At 40.2% G+C, this 18,188-nt stretch overlaps 1 protein-coding gene across 1 annotated transcript in view; it reads right to left on the bottom strand.

The window, feature by feature from the left end:
- The window catches only part of cdh7a (cadherin 7a), a 292,083-nt gene that overhangs the window by 176,515 nt on the left and 97,380 nt on the right, over positions 1 to 18,188 (bottom strand). The window contains exon 3 of the mRNA XM_072451151.1: positions 200 to 494. Coding sequence (XP_072307252.1) covers positions 200 to 494 — 295 coding nt within the window. The remainder of the gene's footprint in view (positions 1 to 199; positions 495 to 18,188) is intronic.

The following is an 18,188-nucleotide window of genomic DNA, read 5'->3' as shown; positions in this document are numbered from 1 at the left end:
ACGACAGGTTTAAGTTAGTAATACGCTACCCAGATATTTTAATAGATCCATGAGTATAAGCAAAACATCTCCATGGAAACAAGGTGGCGAACCCTTGACCACATTGTGCACCCTTAAACAGAAAATACAATACATTTTGCCGTCTCTCAGGGTCTGATCCAGAGAACTGCAGCTTCACATTTGTTCTAAAGTAACTTACCCAGCGGTGACATCTCGGGGACTCCTGCCAAATAGGGCCCGTCCAGGAACTTGGGCTCATTATCGTTGATGTCCTGGACCTTGACCACAAACTCGGACTTGGGCTCCACGGGAATGTTGGTGATGCGGTCGACGGCCTGAGCCTGGAGGGTGTAGTAGGCCTGAGCTTCCCGGTCCAGGCGTTTGTTGGCGTGGATGTCCCCTGTGTTCTCATCAATGGTGAAGATGGACGTGGACCCTTCCCCCGAGAGCACGTACTTGACTTTGCCGTCGCCTTTGTCCACGTCCGAGTGAAGCTGCAAGCAGAAACCGTCACGTTAATGGAGCCGCCGGTAGATTTTTACTTTAGACGATCCACATTTTAAATCTCATAATAATGGTGATTAAGGCTGGAACAATTAATTGAATAATTGAAACTCGTTGACAAGTAAAAAAAATGAATGTATTTTGATTAACCGTGATTGTTATTTGGACTATACAGACTCTAAAACACATAGAGAAAGACCTTGTATAACACAGACGGTAGCATTAGGAATAAACTATTTCTGATTTTCATTAAGAATACACTTTATTTGTTAAAATGTACTATCTAGAAGCCTTCAGTCAAATGTTTGTTTATAATGTACGTAAAAAGTCTCAGTGTACAATAGTCGACTACTAAAATAATTGTGTAATAATGGTGATCCTATAGTGATGCCAATCCTATCTCACCATTCAGTATTAAAGGTCCCACAATTAAGTTTAAAGATACATTCTGTTTTTCTGTTGATGATATATATTTTAAGCAAATCAACGCAACATTGGAATCATAAATATAAAAAAATATAAAAAGGAGAATGTAAATATGTCACAGTTAAATTTAGTTACAATTGCATTAGTTATTGAAATAGTTGTGCATGTGTCTGTCTATTGTGTAGTACTTTTAAGTATTTCATTGGACACCTTAGTCTTGATATCTATATATATATATAACTTAAAACGTCATGTATTTTCAAGGATTCTGGTTGGAGGTAAATATTCGGTGCATATGAAACACTTGGACTGCCGCTGGTACGTAAAGCTTCCCTACATATCGACCCAAATATGTTGACAGAGCTTATCAAAAAAATATGCTAGCATGTAGCGCTAGCCTCACCCGACCTGTAATACTTTCTCACACGGCCTGGCTTTAAGCGCTATTTATATTTGACTAAAACTATAAATTGTCTTAATAGAAGTTATTTGCATTCACATAATTTTTTTCCCACTAATTAGTTTTGCACGAATCTGTCAAAAATATCACACTGCCGCTGATAATCACTGTGTTTATTCAACAATTATCCAAACTGGAAGCAAAAACCAAAACATGCACAGTTTATGCATGAAAGAATTAGACTTCCAAATCACGCTTCGCATTTGGCTAATAAAAAGGGACAAAACTAAACGGTTCCGCTTCTCGTTTCTTCCCTAAAGTAACGGCTATTAAGAAATGTCAGAATCTCTTTGAAAACTAAAATATGGTCTGTGACATTTTGCTCAGAGAACCTTTTAACATTGCGAGGATGAAGTGAAACAAATGATTGCGTCGTTTGGATAACACTAATCTTAAATGTAAATGTCATTATTTGTAATACATTTCATCCGAGAGGCTATGTTTGCGACGCCGCTCATATAATACGATTATCACGATTATTATTTTTGACCACGTTGTGCGCTGGACACAGGGCATCTGAGCGACTGCAATCTTAAATAACGATAAGTCAGATAAGAGAGTAATACAATTAACTTGTTTTTATCTTGATTTTAGCATATTTTGACTTTCTTAAAATTTGATTTGCCAATAGAAGTACGTTTTGTTATCATTTCAAGTGTAGTAAGATTTTTTTTAATATTTATTTACGATTTTTTTTTTTTGTCTTTGTCTTATTTTAAGTAAAACAAGATAGTTTATGCTTGTTCCATTGGCAATCTTACTTTAAGGTAATCAAAATAGAAGATAAGATAAATATTACTTAATTCAAGCACCGGCGACATTGATCACAATTGATTAAAATCGTAACTGTTCAAAGTGTTCCAGTGTTAACGTTAAAAGTGTTATTACATTTTGGCATATGACCCAGCCCTAGGTGCATTCAAGCCCTAGGTGCATTCATGTACATTTTCCACAGTCACAAAAATGCACTGTGTAACTCCCATGGTTGAATATTTTCCTGTCTAAGTCTTTTCAGATTCCACTAAATGATGGGGCAAACAGGTCACTGCTGTATCTGTGCGGGGTAGTGACAGTGGACAGCATTTCTATAGGATCAGTTATGTTGATTTTACAAACTTCTGTAGGTATTTTTCATTATTTCTAGGCATGCTTTCTTTTTGTGTACTCGCTGCACGTGGGGCCTTTCGCTTCAAGGGCCCCGGTGTCAAGGGCAGACTCTCGACGTTCAACAAAGACCTACATTCACACAGTTATTTAAGCCAGAATAAGAGGACTTGCTGTTTGCTTCAAAAAAAATCATTACTTAAAAAAAGAGGTTTAGAGGTCAGTGCAGTCTACTACTACTAAACTAAATAAGTAAGGTTTTATATTCGTATTTTGTGGATCAATTGGTTTTGAACTATGTCCACTTCATTCTATAATTGTGGGTTAACAGAGGTCTGGGTCAGAAAAACATTTAGAATAGTTATTATTGTTACAGCCTGAGAAAAGTAAATCTGTATTTTCAACATTATTTTCATTGTTTTATGTTGCACCATTTTGCAGAAGCAAGTTAAAAGCTTGTTCACGGACAATGGCAATAATGATTCTGATTTGCAGAGAGAAACATGTTTTTCTCTGGACAAAAGGAAAAAATATATAAACTTTTGAACTCCACTCAAAGGGCATGCTGTCCTTGTATCTCTGCTCAATACACTTAAAGTCAGGACATGAAGTACAGTACTTGAAAAATAATATTACTCAAGTAGAAGAATACTTTGCTGCAGTAAGAATAAACATAAAACAAAATGGCTGACGATCTACTTCTCAAGTAAGAGTAATTGTAACAATACTCTTACTGTGTCCCTAACATTGGAAATACAATTTGGAAGGACTATGAGTAATGCGCAAAATAAAATATCTGAAGGAGGGGTGCAACTCAAATCATTCATCATTAAGCTTTTTTCTCTTGAGGTTTATTTTAGTTTATTTGCCATATGTAGCTTGAAAACCACATTGAAAAAGCTCAGAGTGCACAGTAAAACATTCAAAAAGAACCACATAAACAATGGACAAAATACATATATTTTTAAAATACCCTGAAACATTTTCACTGTGAAATAAGCACGCCAGAAAAGATGAAGGTGCTAAAAGATATAGTAAAACTATAAAAAATTAAAGTGTATTATTCAAACTTGTTGCTGCTTGTGGGAAGGTGTTTAGTAGCTCGGCGCCAATTTGCAACTGGTGGATTTACAGTGCTCCGTGCCACTGTGTCCCCAACCCACTTTGAAAGTGTACACAATACACAGGGCTTTGAAGGCTGTAATACAACCTCTAGTGACTACTTTCTTTTAAAAAAATATAATACATTATTCTCATTCCTGAGAGGGGCTCCGTTAGGGACTGTAGCAAAAAATCAAATAGTCATGTCATTCCCTGTACTCCGGAGCATTTTAGATTTAATATTAGTAACTCATTACCAATTTTCTTGTGAGGTCCCCACACAACCCATGGCTTTCCTGCTCAGACCATGGACAGCTCCAGAAAATACAACTGTCTGCAAAGTATTTCTTCAGGGCGTTTAACTCCATGCAAGCCATGTTTCAGACATTAGACAGATTTTCATAAACTAAAGACTATTTAAGATCTGAGATAGAAAACATGAAGCAAATGCTACTGTAGGCTAAGTTCCCTGTTTAATTACAAAAGAACTATATAGTTGCTGCGGAAACTATCCTACATTATTGGTCAAACAGGAGCCCCTCGGAGCACTTGATGCTCTACACGCCTCATTTATACCAACTCCGTCACTTCTCGACTGTCGATGCACTTGATGAATATCGAGGGGCGAAAGCACATTGGCTTTATGGATTGACAAAAACAACTGAGAGCAGAGTGAGTGATGTATTTATTTTTGTAGGATAAATGCAAACTCTGAATATGGCTTAAAAACACTTAGCTGCATTCATTACGCACAACTCTAGGCCATTCAGAGTTGATGTGGGCAGTTCTTGGCCTTAAAATTAATTGGTTGGTAGCTACATTTAAAGAGAATCTCATATGTTCGAGAAAGCATTAGACATTTTATCCTGAGCAGTAAAATGACCTTGACAAGAAACAAACTTGAGAACCTTGACTGTTCCAAATATGAACAATCAGTAGAGTTGGCACATGTCTTGTGGGAAGGTTGAGATTTATTCATATTTTTTTTTTTCTCAGAACACAACCAAATGTAAATTCCTGCGAAGCTTTTGGAGCTGTCAGCAGAGTCGGATGTTTGAACGTGCAAATGAACAGAGGTGCACAACTACCGCGCACATTTGAAGTTTGTCTCTGTCAGCAATTCATGAGATTATGCGCATGAATTTGGAGGATTCTCTTTTTGTTTTCTAAAGACTAGATGATTTATTTATTTATTTGTTTGTTTTTTCAAGACCACAGACTTATTACGTTCAAAAAGAGTACTGCTAAAAAAAATATTTAAAAAAATAAATAAAAATGCATGGAAATGAGCTGTATTGTTGAATTGAAGTTCAAATTCTAAATCAGAGACTAAAAATATAAATAGGCTATACAGTATACATACATATATATATATATATATATATATATATACATTATAAATTATTAAAACATCTAGTGTGATAGCCAGGTATATCTGTTATGTGTATCTACATTACAAGGGACAGTAAAAAAATACTATTTTCTAGTCTCAGAGTCTCAAATCTAGTTTCAGGGTCAACATTTGTCCCTATTTATGTTCCCTTTTCAGAATGCTAAACTATGTCCTGCGCTCACAAAACGTGTATTTTTTGTTCATTGAGTTCAGAGCACGCAATCTCTTACGATGTTCCCACAACATGTAACGTTCTCGAAACTGCACTGAAACTAGGGATGCATACCTAAACCCACGTTCAGGTTCAAGTCCGGATTCAAATCCAGAGGTTTAGGTTTAGGTCCGGACTCATTAGGTCCGGACCTAAACCATGCCATATTTGCATAATGTTACAACAGCGTAACACAAGCTACTTGGCTAAATTAAGTTGAAGACACTTGAACAAGGACGACTATCAAACACAAGGCTTAACTGCAGACTGAAATAAACTCAACTTGTAACTTCTGTTAAAAAACAGTGAATAAAGCAGACAACTTACAAATCACAAGCTACGAGCTAAGACTCAACTCAACAACAAGAGCATGTTGAGTATTGTTGACTGAGTCAGTCTGGGTCAAGGGTCAAAGCAGCTGTTTCATCTGATACAATGTTTTGCCTTTAGACACATTTTCTCTTTAATGTTCAGATCCATTGGCATCAAAAGTCAAGTAAAAACCTTCAAACAGACAAAACACCAGTGTAAATAATAAAGTCACAGTGTAAAATAACAGAGTTACAAAAACTAGCATAAAAGTCAACTTGAATCACTATAAAGCATCAACTTAACAGTATCAAAAGTAGAATATGAAAATATTTTACACAACACATCAAAATAATACATCATATTAGCAGCATTAAACACCAGACCATATTTAACAACTGTAGAATACAAATACAAAATACTATTACAAAATATAAACTCCAATCAATGAATGCAGCAATTAAGCAATATTACTTTGACTTAGTATTTACTTGATACCAAATACATCACACCACAACATAACACTTAAGTTATTTCATTTATATTTATACCCAGACAAAGACCCAGACAAGACCACGCTGACCCCGCCCCTTTAACACGCTGACCCCGCCCCTTTAACCCTCAGTACATAAACCATCACAACATTGCAGGCGGCGGCCACAACTTAAAACAGTTCAAATAAAGCCAGCGATCTCACCGGCTTCACTTCAATGTTCACATGTGGCGCTCCTGTCTCTCACACGTACGAGGCGCTCCTGTCTCTCACACGTACGAGGCGCTCCTGTCTCTCACACGTACGAGGCGCTCCTGTCTCTCACACGTACGAGGCGCTCCTGTCTCTCACACGTACGAGGCGCTCCTGTCTCTCACACGTACGAGGCGCTCCTGTCTCTCACACGTACGAGGCGCTCCTGTCTCTCACACGTACGAGGCGCTCCTGTCTCTCACACGTACGAGGCGCTCCTGTCTCACACACGTACGAGGCGCTCCTGTCTCACACGTACGAGGCGCTCCTGTCTCACACACGTACGAGGCGCTCCTGTCTCACACGTACGAGGCGCTCCTGTCTCACACACGTACGAGGCGCTCCTGTCTCACACACACACGAGGCGCTCCTGTCTCACACACGTACGAGGCGCTCCTGTCTCACACGTACGAGGCGCTCCTGTCTCACACACGTACGAGGCGCTCCTGTCTCACACGTACGAGGCGCTCCTGTCTCACACACGTACGAGGCGCTCCTGTCTCACACACGTACGAGGCGCTCCTGTCTCACACGTACGAGGCGCTCCTGTCTCACACACGTACGAGGCGCTCCTGTCTCACACGTACGAGGCGCTCCTGTCTCACACACGTACGAGGCGCTCCTGTCTCACACGTACGAGGCGCTCCTGTCTCACACACGTACGAGGCGCTCCTGTCTCACACACACACGAGGCGCTCCTGTCTCACACACGTACCAGGCGCTCTTGTCTCACACGTACGAGGCGCTCCTGTCTCACACGTGCGAGGCGCTCTTGTCTCTCACATGTACGAGGCGCTCCTGTCTCTCACACGTACGAGGCGCTCCTGTCTCTCACACGTACGAGGCGCTCCTGTCTCACACGTGCGAGGCGCTCTTGTCTCTCACATGTACGAGGCGCTCCTGTCTCACACGTACGAGGCGCTCCTGTCTCTCACACGTACGAGGCGCTCCTGTCTCACACGTACGAGGCGCTCTTGTCTCACACGTACGAGGCGCTCCTGTCTCACACGTACGAGGCGCTCCTGTCTGACACACGTACGAGGCGCTCTTGTCTCTCACACGTACGAGGCGCTCCTGTCTCTCACACGTACGAGGCGCTCCTGTCTCACACGTACGAGGCGCTCTTGTCTCACACGTACGAGGCGCTCCTGTCTCACACGTACGAGGCGCTCCTGTCTGACACACGTACGAGGCGCTCTTGTCTCTCACACGTACGAGGCGCTCCTGTCTCTCACATACAAGGCGCTCCTGTCTCACACGTACGAGGCGCTCCTGTCTCACACGTACGAGGCGCTCTTGTCTCACACGTACGAGGCGCTCCTGTCTCTCACACGTACGAGGCGCTCCTGTCTCACACGTACGAGGCGCTCCTGTCTCACACGTACGAGGCGCTCCTGTCTCACACACGTACGAGGCGCTCCTGTCTCACACGTACGAGGCGCTCTTGTCTCACACGTACGAGGCGCTCCTGTCTCTCACACGTACGAGGCGCTCCTGTCTCACACGTACGAGGCGCTCCTGTCTCACACGTACGAGGCGCTCCTGTCTCACACACGTACGAGGCGCTCCTGTCTCACACGTACGAGGCGCTCTTGTCTCACACGTACGAGGCGCTCCTGTCTCTCACACGTACGAGGCGCTCCTGTCTCACACGTACGAGGCGCTCCTGTCTCACACACGTACGAGGCGCTCCTGTCTCACACGTACCAGGCGCTCCTGTCTCACACGTACCAGGCGCTCCTGTCTCACACGTACCAGGCGCTCCCGTCTCTCGCATCTTTAAACTTATTTTGCCGGCTTCAACTTCTGCCCGGAAGACGCGTGCGTCGCTAATTGGGGTCCGTGTGCGCTATTGACGGCGGCGCATGGCAGTGTTTACGTCTTTTCCAGCGCGAATTTCGCGATCAATGGAAGGTTTAAGATGGTTTAGATTCTAGAACAAAAAGGATATAGTATTTGAGTGCTATATTTTATATGAGTCCAGAACCGAATCACCGGGGTTTTGTTTTTTTTGGACCTAAACCGAAACGTTTTCCCAAGTCCAGATCTGGTCCGTCGTAGCGGTACGCATCCCTAACTGAAACATTGTCTTTGAGGGGTTTTTGCTCAATTCAAAAAACAAAAAAACAAAGGGCAAATATCCTCAGGTGACGACAATAATTTTGCCTCTCAAAACTTATTTAATAAGAGAAGTTTACCCATTGTTGTTTTCCTTGACATTTGTCTTTGTTGGACAATGTGGGCTGTAACTTCGTTAAATGTCTTTTCCTGCTTTGGTTCATTTTTCTCTGTGTTGAGTTCAGTGTTCTGTGATGTTTCTGTTTAGTTTTACAGTAAAAACATAAATATGCAAAAATACATTTAAAAAACAAAGAGTGAGAAAAAAAACCATACATGTCATGCCCTGATCTGTCTCAATCAGTCTTAAGTTCAGTAAGTATATAAATATGTACAATCTTTGTCCAGTAAAACCTAAAATTCAACATTTTCCATTCATCATAAATGTTGTGTCCCTCATAATCTCCTATTAAATAAACAAATAATGAACACAATAGTAGATGTGTGTAAACCAGGCTCCGATATCACTCACATAATCTGAGTGGTTTTCATTTGCTAAAAACTTTCCTGACTTTTAAAATTGTGTGACATTCTGAGGTTAATTGATAATGTTCCTCTTCATGTTTGCCTCCTGTTGTCCAAAGTTTTAAGTTTTAGTCCAAAGTCTATAGTGAGAATAGACATCAATTTTTATTTTATTGGTTGTGTTTTAATTTAGATTTTAGGAGTATCGTTTGTTGTGGGGCAGAAGGAGCTCAGAACAAACTACATCTAATAACATTTGTTTTTCCATTACACCATTTCAGTTGAAGCAATACTTGTAATCATGATTCAAATTTGATTCATTGCACAGCCGTAGCAGCAAAAAGTTTACAGTAAACTAAAACCCCGTATTGCCGCCTTTGTCTCACGTTTTGCCTGATTATTCATGTGTGTTTGGCCTTCTGGCTGCAGCATCCTACACCATCAGACTTAATTGTGCTGACCCTCGTCTCTGTCGCTTGGAATTCGGGCTGCGAGCCACCCCCGGGCCTGCCAGATGTCGTGTGAAGCCAGGCCCGACTACATCAGCAGCTAAAAGACAAGACGCAATCCTGGACACCGCTCTCTCGCCCATGAGGTCCGCTGTCCGTCAAACTAACAATGGTGACATTCCCAACGTTGCTCTACCAACCAGAAACCTCCAGCCTCGTATTGTGATGGGAGATCTGGCTAAGAATACATATTTCGCCAAATAGGAAAAGAACTGTCCAAGTGTTCGGACATGGGAAATATCAGTTATGAAGCTCCCTGTATAAAGTTATGTCAATCAATAAAAAGCCAGCTGATGACCACTCTCAACATGTCATACTGTTGGCGAGTCATTGGGCAAGACATTTCTACAGTTTGGGGTGACAAAAAATATCCTCAATTCTTGCTGATCTTTAATTTTTGTGTGAAAAAAAAATAAGAAATACAAAAAAAATTACCAAATTGTTTTTGCAAATTCTCAAATCCAGAACAGAGCCAGAATTAAACTAGGACAAGACCAGTGCCATCTGGGTCTGAACCAGGACATCCCAGCACCTAAAGGTCTAAAGCAGAATTAAAAAAAATAAAAATAAAAATGGTCACAATTATATAGCGCTTTTCTACCATCAAGGTACTCAAAGCGCTTAAACAGGGACAAAACCAGGACTAAGCCAGTAAACAAGAGAAAATATATTTTGTAATATTTGGAAGATGGGCAGTGGCCACATCCGATTTCTTTGAGCACCTGATCTGGCCCGCAGGCCGTGAGTTGCTTAGGCCTGCTCTAATCCTAAAACAGAAGCAAGATGTTTGTTCTTGCTACCAGTACTCAGAAGTATGAATTGGCATTTACACCTAAACCTAACTACTTAATTATGTGGCAACTAAGCTTGAATCATTTTTAATAAACTCTTTGTTCATACGGCTTATTAAAGGAACAGTATGTAGCCTCCACTCACAATCTTATATACCGGTACATTCATTTAGTCACACTTACAACTAAACCTGTGTTCCAGTGCCTCAACCTGCAGATAGAGGACACATTCATTGTGTGTAAAGCTTGCTAAATGTTCTTTTGGGCTTGTCGAATAAACATCATTAAGTAAGAGAGATACAGATACAGTACGATAGTCCACGTTCAGGATTGAAATTGGCCGATAAAAGTGTTCCTACTTCTCATGGTTAGACTTTGCATTGCCTTTAAACAGTTATTATTTCGATGTTTCAGTCTATGATAAAAATGAATGGTAAATTTACTTCTGGAATCTGAACGGCCTTCATCGGGGGTGGATCGGGGGTGCGAGGACTCATAGTGTTAAATTGATGCAAATGGTGGTAGGAATAAGGCCACTGCTCTATCAGTCAGTTCCAGGGCCGCTACCGATTTAGATGAACAAAAAAATGCTGCATGAACATGCGAGTGTTTACAAAAGCGCTTTATAAAGACCATGCATTATTAATGACAGACATTGACAGGTTTATTGCAACCTTTCTGCCTTCGGAGAAACATATCACATCTCCATTTGTGTATGGTCTATTCAATAAGGATAGTAATAACAAGAAACAAACATATTATACAGATATCTTAACACGTTTTTAATTTCACTACCAGAATTTGGAACCTTCATCTGCAAATCAAGCTTTTGACCCAGACTGTCATGATCGTGGAAGTATATTGTAATGATTATTGTGAAGTTTACAATTGTTTACCGTGAAACTACAGTAAAATCCTTGATCATTTTCAGTTTTACTAATCCATAACTTCCTCTAGTGTGTAACCATCTTTAGGACATACACTCCATGTCCAAAATATAGTCGCCACACAATAAAAGCAGGTCCGTCTTTAGCGTTGATTAAAGCCCACATTTCAGTCTCAATAAGCTTCTGCAATTAAGCTTCCCTATTTTTCACCATTTGATCTTGTATTGATGATGGAGAGAGTGCCCACTGCACAAAACCTTCTCCAGCTCGTCCCAAACACTCTCACTGGGGTTCAGATCTGCAGTAGATTAGTTTCTGCTTCTCCTTAGATGTTTTCTCTGCTTGATGCCAATGAGTTGTAACCCTTGCCAGCAGGATGAATGCTCTCAATGTTCGTGAGTTCACAAACTCTTGAGAATCCATCTTGTTAGGCTCCCGCTGATTCGTTTGCAGTCTTCACCAGTGGTTTGGACCAAATCACATGTCATTTAGGGCCCGAGCCAATCACAGAGCGTCATTGAGGTTTGGGCAGAAGTCGAAACAACCGAATCAATACAAACAACTTCAGCCCATTTTAGGAGAAACAGATTATTTTGTTTTTCACAAACGTGGAACTTTGTGGATGAGAAAGACGACTTTTCTGAACACTTAGATTTTTCTGCTTCTTCCGCTGTTGTGACCCTTCCACCAATCAGCGTATCGAGTAATTTTTTCACACTTTGGGCAAGAGTCTTCCCAGATTGATTCATGTGAAGAACTCAATTCAGAGTGCGACAAAGAGTGAGCCGGTTAAATGATTTGACCCATCTCACATATACATTTGTTTGTTTTGTTTCAGAAATGCCACTCACAGCATCAGTGGGGTTTAAATACTGTGTTGCAGCTGAAAGATCATCACCTGCAGCAGTTCTCCAGCAGGAGGCTCGTACCAACTGCATTTGCTTGGTTACAGACAGTGTAAAACTTCCTTAATGATAAAGAATAACAGATTTATTTATTTTATACATAGCGCTTTTCGGGACACTTAAAAAAGCTGCACAGAACAATAAAATAACAATTAAAACAACATTAGGCAACCAATTGCAGAATGTGTTTTGTTGTTTTTTAATCACAAGTTAGTTTGAAATACACAGACAGAAACAATATATTTAGGGTTACTTTTTTGGAGCATAGATTGAATCACTTTTGCTTCTTTTCCGACCATACCGTGAGATGAATCCTTACAATAAGATAGGATATTCCTTTATTGTCCCACATGGGGAAATGGGGAAGTGATCAACAGAACAATCTTGACTTCCCTTCTTTTGAGAACACGAGAATCCCTAACTCCTCAACTACCAACTACCATTATTCCACAAATTCTCATATTTAACCGCGGACCTCCTCCTTACTTTGCTTCCCGCTCCCTCTCTGCGCCCGCGGCAGTAACTCCTTCCTCGTGACACCGGGGACATGTTCCAGCAGTGACAGGCGAAAAAACACACACAGAAAGTTTCACATCTCGCCATGAACGCGCTCCGCCCCCGACACATCCAGGACTTTTGGCAGGCAGTCTACCTACTCCGCTGTAACCTCTGCCAGATAGAAAACAAGATAGACTTCCTCGGGTTGCCCTGCTCCCACTATGGTCGACAAGCCAACTGATTCTTCATGTCACCCCGGGAAAACATTCAGGGCAAAGGCCTCGCTCTTCAATCCGCAGCCTCTTTGGTAAGGTGTGCCAGCAGGCCTGCGAGAGAAGCTACGAGATTATTATTATCAGACAGGCCGGGGGGGGGGGGGGGGGGGGAAGCAAGGCTAAAAATGAGTTTTTCCTTTCCGGACAGGTTTAATGGCTTTCCTGCCCTCCCTGTAAGACCTCCAAACAATTCAAAAGTTGTCGGGTTTATTCCAACTTTTTCATTCTTTTCTTGAGTTCTGTGCTGCTTGTCGAGGCGCGTTACGGAGTCAACTTTTAGAGAAGAAAGGAAAACTTCTTTAATAACTGCTTGAATTAAACAAGGATAAATAACAAGGATAAATGCAGCCCCCTGTATAACTGCACACCGACTTCACATATCGACCGATCAGCTTTCCATCCATTCATATTATTCATATTATTAATCATAGCGCCAATTTTAACGACTTATACTCCAGTGAGACTTATATATTTGTCTTCTTCTCTATTATGCATTTTTTGACTGGTGCGATTTATACTCCGGAGTAATTTATAATCTGGAAAATACGGTAAATGTAGCAGACGATTGAAGGTTGACACTTTACTGATGATTTTTAGATTTTAATGGCAGTAAATCTTGCAAATGCACCGTAAATGCCATCCTCTTACACCATAGCAAAACAACCGTAAAGTTAGCTTGATATGACATCGTAATAAATACACATTAATTAACTGTGTTTAGCACCAAACTAAAATTACATAGGCTTTGGTTACACAAAATACAACAATTGTGCTTTAGTGCAACGTAAAATGTACCTTGTGCCTGTTCAGAGGGGCAGCTAATACAAAAAAACATGTCGATTGTGCTCCGTGATAACTTTTCTACATTTAATTTTGTTCTTTCTTTTCTACATTTTCTTACATTTACATGTTTTGTCAAAATAATTGGTTCTTTACAGTAAATCTACATGATGATGATGATTGATTTGATCCGATACCAAGTAGTATTGTGGCAAGTATATATAGTATCAAAATGATCTATATTTTTGCTTGAGTATCATTACTTTTGGATATTTTCTGATACCTCTGTCAGTATTAAAAGTACAACATGTTTAGAGAGGGCAGAGCCCTTTAGTGTCACTTACAGGTGTAACTGGCTCTAATGTGACTGGTACAAGCTGCTACGGTTGGCCTGCGTCTTCCTGTGTTCTTGTAGTAGTTTGGTGAAATGTTTGGCCCATTTTACTCATTTTAGCACTTTCACGTGACTTTTGTTTTACTCACAGAGCGCACGGTGGACATCTCCGAGGTAACTTTGTTGTTCTGCAGGACAAAGACCCACTGACGGGTTTTATGTGCATATTTAAAAGCATGATATGAACGCTGCTTCTGAGCTCCGAGCTTCAACTTCTTAACATTGTAATTGTTCTATTCCTTCATCTGCAACTGCTGGGCTCTAATTACCTTCTTACCATTCAATAGAAGATCACGCTTCACTCAATTATGTCTTGTGTAAGTCCGTCCTAGTTTAATCATAATTATCATCATATCAAAAATAGAAAGCCAAGAACATATAATTTCACATAGCATATATATATATATATAAACCCAACAAAGTTTTCCTTGTACACTTAACTTTCAAGTCATCGTCTGAGCCAAATTAGAGCAAGTTCAAGTCCAAATGTCTCTTTCGAGTTATGTCGAAAGCTCTGATGCAACTTTGACAAGTCTTTGGCGACACTGTGTTTGTCAAAGTCTCCAAGACGCACGGATATGTAACAAGGGACCCTGAACAACTGATTTGAAATATCATTTGTGAAAGCAAAAAGAAAATTACACTAAATATGACAACTTGGGGTAACTAAATGCTTTTTACTTATTTCAAGGTGACGAGATGATGGACAAAATATCTAGTTATTCATTTTTATCAATATCCCCAACGTTGAGGAAGATGTTTTTTTTTTTTTTTATTGTTGGTTTTGTTCTTGTTTCATCAATTTGTTTTTGTTTTTTAAAACTTCTCATTATACGAATAATGAGCTATATAATAAAAACATGTTTATATGATTGTAATGATGATAGCTGTTAATTAAAATCAGGTACCAGCATCAAAAAATGAGTGAGGAGTGATCAATACATCTGTACCACTGCAAACAGTTTATGAACTAGTTTTTAACATTTCAAGAAGGTGAATATCAGGTACAGCATTTTAAAAGGGAAAATATGATGCATTGTTTCTATATCAGCCTTTAAACGTGCTCTTGAGTAGTTTTAGTTTGTTATCTCATGTTTTAGAACTAAAAAAGAGAGTATGTATAACAAACAAATTAAACTGCACCACTGAACAGTTTAAGAAACAAATTTCCTAGAACATGCTGTCGGTTTACCTCCCGGTCTCAGCTCACAGTTGTACTGATCATGATATGACGACAGAAAACGAGACAGAACGAGTCTAGAACGAGTCTAGTGATGATTTATGGACTTGAAGGTTGAGGGCTATAAAATTGGTCATAATGTCTGTTCTACAGTTAAAAGGGTTGTTTTATTTATTTTTAATATACTGTGTTTTAGAACTAACTTTTCTTGTTTCTTTGCGGTTGTGGATGTAGAGAACAATTTTCGTCCTTTCTGTTCGCTTTTTACATTCAAAACGTATTAACATCCGTCACACCTTAGCCATGCCTTATCTAATCTTTTATATACATATTTCTACATACAGATACATTACAATTATAATATATTGCTAAAAAGAACAAACACATTGGCTTAAGCACATTTCATTAGCTGATAACCCCGTGTTATTTACCGCGAGACGCATTGAGGCACTTTCTGTACACGATTATTTCACACGTCAACGTACTCACAAAGGATTATTGTTTAAACTCCTCTTTCAATTTATGTGCAAATGTCAGCGTCTCATTAAGGGATAAATAACAGTGGCGTTTGCGAGGCGCTGCTGCAGGGTCAGGGAATGATTAGGTCAATATTGCGTGGCAGTAGCTGAGGGGTTACGCAGAGAGAGCACGGGCTAAAACAACAAAGGTCTTTTATTAACGGAATCCATCAGCCCCTTGACGGATGCCACATTAAGACCGCCGTGATTGTGGCTGGTCGTGTCCCGGGGCCTCGAGCACTCGCCATGTTTGTTTAGCGTCTTCCGCTGTCAGCGACGGGCAAACTTGAGGGGAATAGTCACTCAAGGATGTTGGTAATGGGGTTACATCTGTGGAGACACTTTTAAGACGTAGATTGATATCGTTAACCTCTACTTGTATAAGAAAGACTAACACTATTCCTTACTTTCCAGCAGAGTTCGCCAACATATTTTCCACTGCAGAGACAAATTTCCGAAACCAAAATGGCAGATAGCGCCTACTTTTAGTGGTCGCAACAGTGACATCTAGCCTTAGATGAGTGATACATTTCGATGCATACACCCTTGTCCTTTTGCGTAAAGTTAGGCCTCTAAAGTACATATTTACAGTGGTAAAGGACATGTAATATATTATATTCCGGGAGCTACTTTCATGGTGGTGGAGCACTGGCAGCTCCTGAGATACAGTTTGGAGACCTTTGCTTCCCAAAATAAGACATTTCAGTGAGCCACGTAGTCATGTCTGTGAAGGCTGTGTGGAAAGTATTTCCTTAACCTGACTTATTTGTGGTCCCAGATACGAGGTAAACATATTAAAATCAAATATAGCTTTGGCTATATGTTTAATTACATTAATTACAAAACACTGTTTATGATGGTCAGGGTGTGTATGTTTTCATTTGGTATTTAGTTTTCAAGACAACTCACTTTTTGTTGCCAGATTCTACGACCGAAAACAGTTTGAAACATACTTAGAAAGTACTCATAACCTAACTTCTAGCACCTTCACCGATCATGAATCAGAACTAGTACAGCCTTTGCAGCTCCGTGAGGGAATTCTGGAGGTTCTGAGCTGAACATGAGAATAATCGAAACATTTGAGTATTTGTCTACAATCTTCAGGTTAAAGCATAATTCATTCTTTAATTATGTTACTTACAAGCTGTACATTTGTGGCTTGTCTACCCACCTCCTCCGAGCTTGCATAAAAACAGCACACATTCCCCCCATGTTTGCTGTGCCTCCCACCCTGTCATGTCAGCCGTGGGGGCGCTTGAGGTGAATTGTCACTCATGGACAAAGTCAACATTTAATCTCGAGGAAGCCATCCGTGACCAGTTTGCTTTTCCAGTGAAATGCCACGGACAAAGGGGGCAACGACGAAGCTGACAGTTCGCCAAGCATGCAAACGGCAGGGGCCAAGGGTCGAGCTCACCATGGGTCCCTCCGGTGTCCTGCTCCGCTAGCTTTGTTTGACCCTCAGCCTAGCAGGTGGGAATTGTGAGGAGTAAGTAAAGGAAATAATGGGCCCCACTGTAAAGAGCGTGTGCAAAGGTTAATACAGTGCGAGATAATTATGTGTGATTAAAATGGCCTTTTAATATTTGCTTTGTTTTTACATTTGCTTGGAAAGTACATATACAGTGAGTGCTTTTCTGGTGGGGGTCACGTCGGTTTGCTTTGAATCTTCCACAGAGTGACATATAGGCATGTGTCAGGTCAGATCAGTGGGAAGGCGAGCCATTTCACAGTAAGAATGCATGGTTTCCAAAGTATTCTTCAGCAATAATAACATGTACTGTGACTGAATAAATTCAAGCTATACACGTTTAAAACCTGTGGAACATTCCAGCCGAAGTAACAGCATCTCCGTGGAGACAAGTAGCGAACGGACCTCCCACCAAGAAAAGTAAGATATTGCACTTTTAACTTGACCATAAATGTGACAGTTCCACATCAGTGTAAGAATATGTGATTAGTGGATTAGAGACATGGAATATTGCCCTTGTGTCCTTGGGCAAGACACATTAACGAAGCTGCATGTTTGTGTGCTGTAGTTTCACCACTGTAATAGGAAAAGAGAGGCCGTGGCTACACAAGAAGCAAGAATATAAATTTAAAAAATGGAGATTAAAGATGTGCTATGTCACTTTTCTGGTAGAGGGCACCACTACCTACTTATCTCCGTGAAACTGTTAGAATGTAAAAGTTACATAATGCAATCAACATTTTCATATGACACACTTGTGAGGTGGGCTAGATTATTAATATTAATATAACAATTTTTTTTCAGCCATTATTTGAGAGAAATGGGTCTTATGTGTAGATAGAAAAAGCTCATGAAAAATGGGAGCAAAAACAAAAGTGTTATGTGTAAAAACATAAAGTTTGGCAATTATAGACAATGTAGACAAATGATTGTTGTTTATGTGTCATATTTGCCGAAGTGTCAATATCAAACTTAAAAATATTTGTAAAATTTGTGGTGCTTTTAAAATTTTAAAATAAAAATAAAGTTTAATTGTCTAACTGTTCTGGCCTGCTACATTTTTGATGCATTTTTGTCCAGCTTGATTAGATCTAAGCAATGTTTACTATGTAGCCGCTAGCATTGATGCTAATTTCAGCACTGA

The sequence above is a fragment of the Eucyclogobius newberryi genome, unplaced genomic scaffold, assembly GCF_026437365.1.
Source record: "Eucyclogobius newberryi isolate DKJ021-1_F unplaced genomic scaffold, fEucNew1.0.hap1 SCAF_18, whole genome shotgun sequence".
NCBI lineage: Eukaryota > Metazoa > Chordata > Actinopteri > Gobiiformes > Gobiidae > Eucyclogobius > Eucyclogobius newberryi.
Note: the sequence above shows the minus strand (reverse complement) of the source record. Positions and strands in the feature narration are given on the sequence as shown.